This window comes from Hylobates moloch, unplaced genomic scaffold (genome assembly GCF_009828535.3).
Source record: "Hylobates moloch isolate HMO894 unplaced genomic scaffold, HMol_V3 SCAFFOLD_14, whole genome shotgun sequence".
In the NCBI taxonomy this organism is placed as follows: domain Eukaryota; kingdom Metazoa; phylum Chordata; class Mammalia; order Primates; family Hylobatidae; genus Hylobates; species Hylobates moloch.
This window is the reverse complement of record NW_026652289.1, coordinates 1,781,613-1,795,480: the sequence shown is the minus strand read 5'-3', so window position 1 is coordinate 1,795,480 and position 13,868 is coordinate 1,781,613. Positions and strand designations below refer to the sequence as shown.

Genomic DNA, 13,868 nt, shown 5'->3' with positions numbered 1-13,868 from the left:
TTGATGTCTTCATAATTTTATCAATCTTTTCCAGACATCTTACTGTAGAACACTGTATGTTCTCCAATTATTATTCTTCAGAAATGTGCTTTACAACTTCTATCAGGATTAGCTTCAGCTTCAAGTGACAAAAGTCCAAAATATGAGTTGCTGAAACAAGATGGCAGTCTCTCCCCTCAACAGGGCTGTTACAACACCTTATCTTCAGAGAACCAGGCTCTCTGCAACATTTCATGGTCATCGTTCAGTACCTTATGTGAAATTCAAGTTTAGCTGGGCATCCTGTATTTTAATTGGCTAATTCGTGCAACTCTCAACTTGGATCAAGTGGCACTGGAGTCCCAGGGATTCTGAGCAGCCAGTGTGTAATACTGCATGGCAGCACACCCTGGGGAGGCCAACTGTACAGAATAAAATTAATGCTTTCTATCTTTAGCAACTAAAGTTCTGAAATATAAAAAGGACCTCACAGCTTAACCCATGTTATACGGTGGGGTTTTCCCATGAACATCACGTGTTTCCAGCTGGGCACTCCTACAGCATGGCTAAGATGACAACTCAAGTTTCCTGGGAGTGGGGGTTCCTGGGATGTGAACTTTTCGGTGCAAAAACGAGAAGTTCCAGTTGGGACCCCAGGCGTAGATACCAGAATAAATAGGGCCTCTCTCCTCCAGGAGCATCAATTCAACCCAAAGATTCTTGGAGTCAGTTTCACATAAGTAATGTTCTTGAAAATAGTAATCCCAACAGATCTATTTTTCCAAATGCACCATTTGCATACATCTCAGAAAAAAGACAACTTCAAGAACATACCTTTGTTGGGCACCGTGGCTCATGCCTGTAATCCCAACTACTTGGGAGGCTGAGGCAGGAGGATCACTTGAGGCCAGGAGTCCGAGATCAGCTTGGGCAACTGATTTATGGTTTGGATTTGTGTCCATGCCCTTCCTCTTCTGCCATGATTGTAAGTTTCCTGAGGCCTGCCTAGCCATGCTTCCTGTACAGCCTATAGAACTATGAGTCAATTAAACCTCTTTTCTTTATAAATTACCCAGTCTGAGGTACTTCTTTATAGTAATGTGAGGGTGCACTAATACAGCAATATAGTGAGACCCCCATCTCTACAAATCTTTTTTAGAAAGAAAAGACATCCTGCTGGTTCTGCTGTGAGGTGTGGGTGGAAGTTCAAGCAGCGCTGCCCTAATACATCCACATAACGCTCCTGGCCATTCTTCTCATCTAACCTACGGTGCCTGGGACACATACCTTTCCTCATGGATTTTGGCAGCCGCTTCGCCCCAGGCTGCCTAGGGAATCTGGCAGATGTCCCCACCTCTGTATTGTGCCTTCATCCATGCACTCTTCCTGATGTAGGCGTATCACGTGTTCCATCTCCACAGCTGCCCATCTTTCTTCACCTTGGGTTCACTCAACTGATGGGCTAAAACAGCTCATTTTCGACCTGAGTTTTGTTACACTATTGCATACTGGGAAATTCTTAAAGCCAAATCAATGTCAGTTCAGTTTCAAAGCAGATAGGTAAGTTGTCCATGGCAGAAGGAAAGCCGACTTACATTCAAACACCAGAAAACGAGAGATGTCCTAGACTAACACTCAAGCTCATCTGCCTCTAAAATCCACCCTTTCTTGACATAGGAAACCCAGGAGAGGGAGGGTAACACGTCACAGTGATGCTAGCTCAGACAGCTGTCAGCCAGGAGGGCTCTGAGGAGAGGATGCATCCCTCAGCGGGAAGAAGGCTGGACTAGCGTTGGTGATGTGCCAGGGAGGGGAAATGAGCTGCCAGGTGAATACTAACCTTCCAGCGGCTAGCTTCTCAATCAAAGTTTCTCAGTGCAGTGGCCGCGCGGAATGGTCAATTCAAACACTGAATTGTACCAGTACGCCCCAACCTTCAAATGCAGTGTTTAGTAGAAGCCAAGAGACAGAATACCAAACTATATTTACTGTTTACAGTAGTAAAGGACAACAAATAATGTACAAATTGGTGAATAAACACAACAGAGCCAACAAACATCCCACCCGAGCCCATACAGCAAACAGGAAATGGGAACATTTCAGCAAGATTTCAAGCAAGCAAGAGATGATGGGTCTTTGTTCAGGTGACTACAAAAAGGCAGAGAATGGCCACCAAGCAGCAATGGAGCCTCAGGGAAGGACAATAGGCAGAACTATGAAGATGTTTAATTGGTATAGATCCCAAAATATTTCACAGAACTGAAATCACCAGACTAATGCATAAATTCAATACATATTTGTAAAGCAGCACGGCACAAACCCACGAGAAGAACATGAAGTCATCATTCCATGGGTTCATTTGTAACCACACTTGGAAGTAGCTCTTACACACGACAACGTAACTGCAAATTCAGCAATACTTAATCTTACTTTTTAATGTATAGACCATAATTATTCATCAGAAGCAAATACTAGAAGAAATCTGAGGCCATAACACCATTACCAAATGAGAAATGTGGGAATTTCTTCAATATTAAGAGGAAGAAAAAAGCCAATTTTGGTTGTGCCAATCCTTGCCTGTGTACCAACGCCAGGTACTGAGCAGGGAGTGGGGTGGGAGGGGTGGCAGGGGGTGGGTCCTGGGCCTCAGACCCCGAGGTTACATGCTTGAGGGCCAGAGAGCATGTGGGGTCAAACTACCAAAAGACTCGGTTATTTTTTAACCTTTGAAGAAGCATTCCAGTATTTTCCCTTCAACTTTTCTATATACTGACAAAGCTTAAATTTGCAATATTTAGCATTTTAATCACCTGTGCCTGTAAGAGCAAGTGACAGTCTATCCTCCCTACCCACCTTGCCCCCAATACCTGTCCAACAGCTGCATCCCCACTGCGGGAAACACCAATTCTCTATGTGACTGGAGTGAGCAGGGGAGAGGCAACCAACTCAGGAGTCAGATTCCTGGCCAGACTAAAAGCGAATATTCAGGCTACAATTTTCGGGTTAAAAAAATGTTTGGGGGGGCGGGGAACACAAATGAACACACAAAAAAACCCAAAATATCTTGCAACTCATTTTACCTGAACAAAGATAACAATTCTGATTGGCCCAATTTAAGTTACAGATTCATCCCTGCAGATATAGTTTTGAGTTGCACTTGGAGTACATCAAAGAGAGGAAAATCATTGTGGTGAATGTCCTCGCGTTTCCGCAGACGCCTTTGTGATCGGCATGGTCACGTGCTCACCATTCAACAGCAATGCGAGGACGGATGGCCCGGGCTGGGGACAGGCCCTCTAGAAACTGTGCCCTGCTAGGCTGCTCTCCGGCGCACCTCCTGTCTGCTGCTGGAACACGTCGATGGTGTCCTCGTCCTCCATCTCCAGCTGTCATGGTTGTCACAACAGGCACAGCGAGAGAGAGGGGAGCCTGTTAGTTTTCATCACAGAGTGGGAAGATCCTCACTGGCATGAGTGTTCCCTGACACTAGCGACATCACCTGGTCACACCTTGGCTCTTGTCCGTCCCCTCACTGCAGCTCAGCACGCATGGAAGAGGCATTGCTGTGTGCTCTCTACAGCCCTTAGGGTTCAGCAAGCTTCCCCTAACAAAACTCACAGAAGCAGATTCAAAGCTAAAATGTTAACTGAGAGAAAAACTGAGTCTAGAAGATAAACTGAAATGTCTAAAATTCTTACTGAAAATTACACAAAATCAGATTCTAATTAAGAACATCTGATTAGGAGCAGAGAGTCCTACGACCCACAGGAGGCTTGCGATTTATACCAAGTGCGGGGGACCATGCCATAAAAGCCAAAGCCCCCAGCTCACAGAAGGGCCCGTCAAGTGAGGGTCCACTGCCGGCTTCTCCCCGCTCCTCCCCGTTCAAAGCCCAGGCAAGGTAGTGCAACACCCTCGCTCACTTCTCTCCTCCCGACACAGTGGGCGCAAAACACCCACCCTGATCTTCTTCCATCCTCTAAGCAAGAGGAAGCTTCTGCCAGTTCCTACAGAGACTCAGCAAGGCTGGAAGCAGTCATGCTCCCAGATGGAAAGGAGTCCCATCAGGGCTGTCGGCCACCCTCACCCTGCCACCGACACTACGGGCTGGAGGGAGAGCCCCCAGGCAGGGCTCCCTCTGCCTCTCGGTCCACCTGTCCACAGCCTGCCCCGTGACCCCCAGTCACGCCCCAGAGACTCCATGAGGCCCTCCCTGCTCAGCTGCTCTCAGCAGCTTCTCCCTGGTGAACACTCCCAGAGCTGCCACTGTCTCAGCGGTGTGTAGACTTCCTAAAGCAGCTAGAAAGGGATACTTATTGCAAAGATGTTTTCGATATTTATTAAATACTGAATATTAAATATTTAAAATCTTAAATGTTTTGCAAAAATACTTCCACATAAAACATTCCAGTGGATTCTCACAACTGTGAAAGGCAGAAAAAGCAGGCATTGGTTCCATTTATGGACAGACAAAACTAAGACTCCACAAGATGAAGTGACGCTTGGTCACGGGGCCATCAGCTGACAAATGACAAGAGCTGCAACTTGAACCAAGTTTAAAAAAAAAGTCTGTTTTGGCCGGGCGCGGTGGCTCATGCCTGTAATCCCAGCACTTTGGGAGGCCGAGGCAGGCAGATCACAAGGTCAGGAGATCGAGACCATCCTGGCTAACATGGTGAAACCCCTTCTCTACTAAAAATACAAAAAAAATTAGCCAGGAGTGGTGGCAGGCACCTGTAGTCCCAGCTACTCGGGAGACTGAGGCAGGAGAATGGCGTGAACCCAGGAGGCAGAGCTTGCACAGTGAACCGAGACTACGCCACTGCACTCTAGCCTGGGCAACAAAGCGAGACTCTGTCTCAAAAAAAAAAAAAAAAAAGTCTGTTTCCAAGTCCAAAGCTCTTTCCACGACAGTATGATGCCCTGCGACGTGATAGATGAAATCTCATTCATTTCGGCATGTGCCTGAGAGAAACGAGCTGTGCAGACTGATAATCAGGTGTTATGGCACATTCTGCCCACCCACGTCACTTGTGTAAGATGCTTAAAGGGCACAAGAATCCAGCTGGGCCCTGAGCTGCACACGGGCTACAACGGCAGGTGTCCAGACGATGAGTGGGAAGGGGCCACTGAGTGGTCCTTGCACCCCCGCTTCCCTTACAGTGAGGACAGGCCCAGCACTTGGCTCCATCTCCAAACAGCAAGAATGATGTCTGCAAAGCAGTTTTCTCATTTGAAAATTTAAATTTAAAATTTGAAAAATAAATAATCTAATAATATCATTAAGAAAAAAAAAAGGAAGGCATTCTGTATGAGCTGCCATCTACGATTCTCAAATAAGCGTATCCCAAATGGCAGTTACCCCACGCAAATCGGAAGTCGCCCTGGAACCACGCGAAGCCAGCTCCATACCTGTGCTGGAGTGTCGGTTTCATTAATTGGTTGCCCGTCGAACCTGAATCTAATCTGTCTCATTGACAAGCCCTGAAAAGGAAAAGCAGTGGCCATTAAATATTTCCAGATGTAGCTTAATTCAAAAATCAAATATTTTAATCCAAGTATCAGCATTCTGATATGCAGATTTATGATCCAGCTCAGTATTAAAAACTCACCAGTGGGCCTACAATCTCTTTCACACGGTGCCTGACACCACTGCTTTCAGAACCCACTCTTCTACCATCTTCTCTCTGATGAGCTAAAACAGCTCATTTTCAACCCGGGTTTTGTTACACCATTGCATACTGGGAACTTCTTAAAGCCAAATCAGTGGCAGCTCAATTTCAAAGCAGATAGGTAAGTTGTCCATGGCAGAAGGAAAGCCGACTTTCCTTCAAACACCAGAAAACAAGACATGTCCTAGACTAACATCCAAACTCATCTGCCTCTAAAATCTACCCTTTCCTTACATACGAAACCCAGGTGAGGAAGGGTAACATGTCGCAGTGATGCTAGCTCAGACAGCTGTCAGCCAGGAGATCTCTGAGGAGCAGGAAAAAAGCTGGACTAGCATTGGTGATGTGCCAGGGGAGGGTAAATGAGCCGCCGGGTGAATACTAACCTTCCAGTGGCTAGCTTTTCACTCAAAGTTTCTCAGTGCAGTGGCCGCGCGGAATCGTCAGTTCAAACACTGAATCTTCTCTGTCCTGGTGCCCTGACCTGTCCTGGGTCATCCCTCCCATTTCCTTCCAGAAGCCGAGTAGAACTTCTACAATGCTGGCACCACTACTTCCCCCCTTAACAAAGTTCTCAGCAAGGAACAGGTTGTGTGCCAATGAGGGACAGATAAGAAGGCTGCGTGAGGCCAGGGAGCAGTCACCACCATGACTTTGGCCTTGAGGAGGGCAGCAGGAAGGAGAGCACGCAGCCTTTCTGCGTCCTGAGGGAATGGAGAAATGTGGTCAGGGGCAGAAACATTTCCTCAACGAACAGTTCTGATTTAACTGCAACAGGACAGACGGGGTTAAAACGTGCATCTCTGCTCCCTCCGGAAACCCCACTGAAATGACGTAAATGAAAAAGGCACAAACAGGAAGGACAAAGAAAATGGGAGTGGGGATGGGAAGAGATGTCAATGCTGGGCTGAGCCAGAGGCTACTGAGGCGTGGACACTGGTGGTCTGATGGACACTGGACTAGTATCCTAGGGCGGAGGGACTGGGCACACCCCGACCTGTGAGGCAGAGCTGTGGCAGTCGGCTGATTCTAAACAGCTGCCTGGAAGTTCACATGCAGACCCCTCAGGCAGGACCCCCACAACCCTGTGCCTCCCACGGCAGCACACAGGAGATCTGCTTTCTGAAGAGGTGGGTGCAGAGCTCCAGGCGCAGGGTGGAAACAGGCCCATGAAAGCACGAGCCCTCAACACTGCACGCCAAGCCCCCTCTCCCCTCCAGGTGTGCCCCCAGGAGGCTGGCCGGAGCCTGGAGGACTCAATTCTCAAACTGTAGTATCTGGGCGCCTCCAGAACCTTCAATCTAGACAGATCACCCCATGTGGATGCACAGCCCTGGCAGCACAGCCATCCATGTACACAGCTTTTCAGCAGCTTCTCGGTGCTGCATGCTTGCACAGAAGTCGGCCTGCGTGAGAGCAGTCAGGGAAAGGCTCACTGTGCAGCAGCCCAGAGAGGAGGGGAGGAGCGCAGAGGAGAACGGACAGGAAGGAGGCAGGAGAACACTCCCAACACAGGCCCACGCACGCACGCACACACACACATGCACACACCCACACACGCATGCACACACACACGTGCGCACACACACATGCACTCACCCGCACAGGCACACACATGCACACACCCATACACACATGCACACACAGACGCACACACCTGCACATATACACACACATGCACACACCCGCACATGCACACACATGCACACACCCACACATACACACATATGCGCACACACACGCACACACCCACGCACACACACACATGCACACACACACACGCACACACCCACACATACACACACATGCACACACCCACACATACACATGCACAAAGACACGGACATACACACCACACACACCTACACTCACGATTCAAATTCTATGGGAAGTAAAAAATACTACCTTCAGAAAACAATCAATTGCTACTGAGGATGGGTGCAGTGGCTCACACCTGTAATCCCAGCACTTTGGGAGACCGAGGTAGAAGGATCGCTTGAGCCCAGGAATTGGAGACCAGCCTGGACCACATAAGGAGACCCCATCTCCACAAAATAAAAAAGTGAGCCAGGCGTGGTGGCGTGTACCTGGAGTCCCACCTACTCCGGAGGCTGAGGCGGGAGGATCACTTGAGCCCCAGGGCTCAAGGCTGCAGTGAACCGTGATCACACTACTGCGCTCCAGCCTGGGGGACAGAGTGAGACCCTGTCTCAAAAAAATAAATAAATTGCTACTGAGAAAAAAAGAACACTCAAAGAACTGAAAGAAAAAAGAACTTTTGGAAATTAAAAATCGTGACAGAGATGAGAATGTCCACAGAAAGTGGAAAGATAAAGTTGAAATGACCTCCAGGAAAGGAGCCCAAATGCAACAATAAAGCCCAAAGCAAAATGGGAGAAAAATTATCAAATTTAAAATATCTAGGACGATGAGCAGCAGGAGGAACAGGAACTCCAAAAAGAGGGAACAGAGTCTGGAGAAGGACACAAATTATCAAAGAACTAACATAAGGCGTATTTCCTGAATAAAAATAAACATCCAGACCCATAAAGTACCCAGCAGCATGAGTGAGAAAATCACCCACCTCTGAGGCACATAAGGGGACACTGGAATGCCAGAATATGGTCCCAGATACTTCCAGAGAAAAACCAAGTTACAAAGCACAGAGAATCAGAATCCACTGAACTTCTCACCATTTTTTTTTTTTTTTTGAGACAGGGTCTTGCTCTGTCACCCAGGCTGGAGCAGTGATACGACCTCAGCTCCCTGCAGCCTCCACCTCCTGGGCTCAAACAATCCTCCCACCTCAGTCTCCTGAGTAGCTGGGACTATAGGCTTGCACCACCATACCTGGATAATTTTTTTAATGTTTCGTAGAGACAGGGGTCTCCCTGTGTTGCCCAGGCTGGTCTTGAACTCCTGACCTCAAGTGATCCTCCCACATCAGCCTCCCAAAGTGCTGGGATTACAGGCATAAAGCCACTATGCCTGGTGAACTTTTCACTTTTAACATTGGGAGCTATTCTCATGGCTGAGCTCTGAAATAAAAAAGAAAAAAAGGGGGGAGGGACAGCATTAGGAGATATACCTAATGCTAAATGACGAGTTAATGGGTACAGCACACCAACATGGCACATGGATACATATGTAACAAACCTGCACATTGTGCACATGTACCCTAAAACTTAAAGTATAATAATAATAATAAAGAAGAAGAAAAAAAAAGAGTTTCAACCGAGAATACTATGTGCAGCCACATACTGAAGCGTGAAGGTTTATAAAAGCAAAAGTCACGTTCAGCCATGCAGTGTCTCAAAGACGCTGCCCTTCTGTGCCCGTTCTGACAAGACCCTGGAGGATGTGCTCCACCACAAAACACAAAAGGGAGGAGGACTAATCCAGGAAACACCCAAGAGAGAACCCAAGTTTCTAGAAGGATTTGAACAGGAGGCCCTGGACCACGGCTGAGCAGCCAGCCTCACAAGCAGCAGTGCAGGTGGGGCAGGAGGAGAGCCCCAGGAGAGCAGGGAAAGGGCAGAGCCCCCACCACATGTACACGGCCCCGCACGCCTGCCATCCCGCAGTGCAGAGAAGGTGGGCACCCGGGAAGTCACACACACAGTGGCCACGAGCCCAGGCAGCACAAACTCCAACAAGGGCCAGGGTGCAGCACCAGACAGAGGCTGGATCACGGGGCCTGCACGGCGCCAGGCCACTCGCTCTGCTGGGAAGACCGGGGCCTGCGTGTCTGGAAGCTCAGTCTCACCTTTTGCAGGTGAAAATAAGATCTGCCATCAGCAAACACGAAGAAAGGAAGTCAGAAGGGCTGCTTGCCAATAAAGAATGCAAGGCGGTTGCCAGTGACTGCCCCTATGAGCAGGGTACCCAAAGTGGGAGGGAAAGAGGAGGAAATCTAACTGAAAATCCACAGGCAAAAGAGTAAAATAAAAAAGCAACGAGTTGCTGTATTTTCAAAGCGGCTGAAGAAAAAGCAGCCTCTAGGTCTCACTCAGGCAAGCAGGGCTCCCTGGGAAAGGGCACCTGGCTGCAGGGCTGGGCCCCCGACACACCAGGCAGCAGCTCGTGGGCAAAGCCCATAGAAGTGGCCTAGAGAGGGACCCCTTGGCCCAGGGTGAGTCCTCCACAGCATTACCAAGAACAACAGACACACACACACCACGTCACACACAGCAGCCAGAAGGCATCCACCCAGCTGGGCACTGCCAGTGAAGCAGCTCATTAGCCTGAAACTGGGGAAGAAGGGGAAAGAACCACGCACTTTCTTGCCTTTCCTAACAAAATGGAAAACCACACTGCAGATGAGGGCAGTGTCTCTCCAGGGTCACGCCAGCTCATACGCAAGGACGGGGTGACAGCGGCATGGGGCACACGCCACCTACAGCCCCAGAATGGCCAGACCTGAGCAAGGCCCCCAAGAGCCTTCAGCATGACAGACTTCACAGATGTTAGTACCCCATGGAGAATACAGCACCCTGGGCAGCTGCCTTGTCAGGAAGAAAAACCCACGACATTTCTCCAAGCCTCTAGGTCCCTCCACCTCACAAAAGGCCATGGGGGGCAAGCCCAGCCTGGCCCAAGTTTACAGCACAAGCCCCCGCCTGCCCATCCGTGAAGAGGGCGCCTTGAGCAGCTGCATCTGGGTCCAGCCCCAACGCACGTGCTCTGGGGATGCCTGGAACGCACATGGGGAGGCCCTGCAGGGGAGCGAGGTGCCGCACCTGCCTCTCGCAGTAGGCCTTCATCAGCTTGCTCAGCGGTGTGTGCCTCTTGATCTTGAACTGCACCACAGAGCCGTCCTGCCCGGCCACCTTCAGGTTGATGTGGTCATTCTCTGTCTTCACGCCCTCCTGCAGAAGACACCAAGAGATTGGCCTCAAAACTGTGTCTCAAAATAACCGCGACTTGAAAGGGCAAGTCTTTAGGTAATTGTTGGCTTTTTAAAGTCATTAAAACCAACCTAATTCTTAAAATTCTCCAGCAATTCAGAGTCACTCGTGACGGTTTTATTTTTACACAGAATTTATTTTTAACTTCCACTTAAGCATCCATGTGTAAAACAATGCAAGTCTATGGTCCTCTGACATTGTTAATTCAAAGAAAAAAACCTGTTTAATAAGTCTAGGGAAAAATAAGAGAAAATCCACCTTTATTTTAAAGTTATTCTTGTGGGCTGGGCACGGTGGCTCACACTTGTTATCCCAGCACTTTGGGAGTTGACGTGGAAGGATGGCTTAAGCCCAGGAGTTTGAGATCAGCCTGGGCAACATAGCAAGACCCCATCTCATTTTTTAAAAATTCTTATGAAACCAGTAAAAACATATATCCAAAAGTCATGCAGCTATACAGCACTAGTAAAAGAAACCAAAAACAGAAGAAAACATTTGTGACTCAGAGGAACCCTGTGGGACATTCGAGTGGTGACTTTGGGAATCCACCTGAGGACGGCCACTCCCCACAGCAGGCGGCCAGGCTCCTTCTTGCTGCCCTGACATCGGCAAATGTGAGGGAAGCCACCTCCGAGTACTTTCTGGTTTCAAACTGTCCTATCTGAGAGGCAGTAGGTGGTACTATTTTATTTTTTAATTCATGCCATACTTGAAGCTACTCAACAGTGGCACAATTGGGGTGTCTTGTTGCCTGAAAATGCATTTTGAGTTGAGGCAAAAAGTTGACGTCAAGAGACTGGGAGCCAACTTCGGGGCAGCTCAGTCTGAGCAGAAAAGTGGGGCACCCCTCTGCCGGCCTGCACTGCTGGGATGAAGTCGTTTGTGAGTGAAGCAATGAGGCAGGGCCCTCCGGCTCACTCTGAAAGTCAAGTCTGGAGCGTCCTGGTACCCTTTCACCCCATGCCGAGCTGCTGCCCGCAGGGAGCACTGTACATCACATGCCTTTTCTCTCCACTTCTCCTTTCCTTCCCTGGCTGGGAGAGGGACAACTGTCCCAGCCATGCCCAAATACAGCGAGTGGGATGTAGAAGGCTTGCCCGAGGGTGACCCCGGGGACTGCACCCATGCTTGGTTCCTGGAGACCCTGGGGAGGTATGGTGCTCTGTCAGGGGGGCTAGAGTGGCCTGCAAGGGGCCTTGGTGAGGGGCTCCAGCTGCGAGCCTGAAGGTGCGTGTCCTGGGGCAGCACTCGCCCCCCAACTCCAGTCTTGGGCCAGACACCCCTGCCCACTCCTGGGACGCCAGTGGCTTGGCAGCAGCCTGAGTGGTGAGCTGGCACACCCCCATCCCCCCATCCCGAATGTGGCCTCCAGCGCAGGGAAAACTGGCCTAGGAAGGAAGAGCATGCAAACAGCTCCAGGCAGGATGGAAGTGGGGACCCCTGCATGAGCCCCCTTCACTTCCCCAAGCATGAGGATGCACTGGCTTCTTTAGGGAAGGAAGATATGAGTGTGTTCAAAGGCACAGATGCAGGGCCCAGACATGCCCCCACGGGGTAATGGCTGCAGCCCCGAGAGAGGCTGGGGCAGGGCAGGGCCACAGTGCCTCTGCTCCAAACAGACGGACACCAGGAATGACGATCTGTCCCAGACCCCTGGTGAATTCCTAATAAGCAAGTGAACTCATGAGTTAAAAAGTGAAGCCCTAAAAACATGGGCCTCAGTTTGCTACAGTCAATCCTCCACCTCAGCTATCCAGGGAAGTCAGAACCATTCTCCTGCCTGACCCAAAAGCTCTTCTTTCCAGCACCACTGGGCCCCAGAGTCCACTTCTTCCCCTTCCTCAGAGCCCCAGAGGGCAGAGCTGCTCCCACATGGGCTCAGAGGGGACCCACCAGGAGCGGGGCCTGTGAGCTGGCAGCCACTCAGTCATTCTGGAATTAAACAAGTCTTTTCAACGGAATTGGAGCCTGAGATTGACCACAGGGCAGACCTAAGTGTAAATACTGCTGAGAAAATGAGTATCATATGTATTTTATTACATTTATTCTTCATTAAGAGGAAACCACCTACAGAAACATAAAGAAAGGACGTTTATATTTGGCCTAGTTTTAACAAGTATTTAAATATTCAAACAACCCCAGAGTGGGAGAACTTTGACTTCACTGGAGTCAAAATGTAAAAAGCAAAGGTCACTCCAAATGCCATCTGGATAGGGCAGGTTTCCCTGAAGTCTGACCACAGCAAGCAGAGTGCAGACTTCCACAGAGGCCGCGACCATAGTTCCGGACGGTTCCACCCCACTTCCCGCCAGTGTCTGGCACTGAGCCTCCACCCTCATCTGTAAAGGGAGGGTGGTCACCTCCAGGACCAGGCCAGTATCAGAGATAGCCTCCTTACAGAGCCTTTAGCTGTAGTCATCTTCCACTGGGATGTAACATAGAGGCCGACAGTGCACACCAAGGGCTTCGGAAAGGTTCTCTTTTTATGAACACTGGAGAACGCGACTACAGACCCTCCCAAGAAGGAATGGCCAGGGCACCTGAATGCAGGGCGCAAACCCGAGGACTGAGACTGGAGGGAGGCACACCCCAGCGTGGCAATGGGGGAGACTAAAGCCCACCCAAGGCTGGATAAGGAGGGGTGGGCGCGCATGGCGGGGGAGGCGCAATGTGGAGAGGTGGGCGCACACCGTGGGGCGTGATAGGGAGGGGTGGGCACACACTATAGGGGGCGTGATGGGGAGGGATGGGCGCACATCGTGGAGGGGGTGATGGGGAGGGGTGGGCGCACACTGGGGGTGTGATGGAAAGGGGGACGCGATGGAGAGGGGTTGGTGCACACTGGGGGACGCGACGGGGAGGGGTGGGCACACACTGGGGGTGTGATGGAGAGGGCGACGCAATAGGGAGGGGTGGGCGCACACCGGCGGGCGCGATGGAGGCGGTGGGTGCACACGGGGCGCGATGGGTGGGAGTGGGTGCACACTGGGGGCACGATTGGAGAGACACGAAGGAGAGGGGTGGGCGCACACTGGGGGACGCGATGGCCGGGACGCGATGCGGAGAAGTGGGTGAATACCGGGGGCACGATGGGCGCCCTGGAAGGACTGCAGTGCTGCTCACAGGGGCCAGGACCCTCAGAGCGCGCCCCTCGGGGGTAACCCCAGACGGTTGTTCCTGAGCTTACTCCGCGCACTCAACACGGGATCCCGCACCCAGAGCGATGCCAGGGGAGAGGGCGACCCCACCCAGCAATGACTCAGGAGAGGACCACGCAAAGACGCTTCGGGGACAGTGCCGGGGCGGGATC

The 13,868-nt window shown here is 50.5% G+C and overlaps 1 protein-coding gene across 1 annotated transcript in view; it reads right to left on the bottom strand.

Moving 5' to 3' along the window:
• Nucleotides 1–1,948: 1,948 nt before the first annotated feature.
• Nucleotides 1,949–13,868, bottom strand: part of SUMO3 (small ubiquitin like modifier 3) — a 17,398-nt gene continuing 5,478 nt past the window's right edge. Inside the window, exons 2-4 of the mRNA XM_032176122.2 lie at nt 10,391–10,519; nt 5,392–5,463; nt 1,949–3,365 (exon numbers count right to left, since the gene is read on the bottom strand). Of these exons, the coding sequence (XP_032032013.1) occupies nt 3,276–3,365; nt 5,392–5,463; nt 10,391–10,519 (291 nt within the window). The 3' untranslated portion in view covers nt 1,949–3,275. The remainder of the gene's footprint in view (nt 3,366–5,391; nt 5,464–10,390; nt 10,520–13,868) is intronic.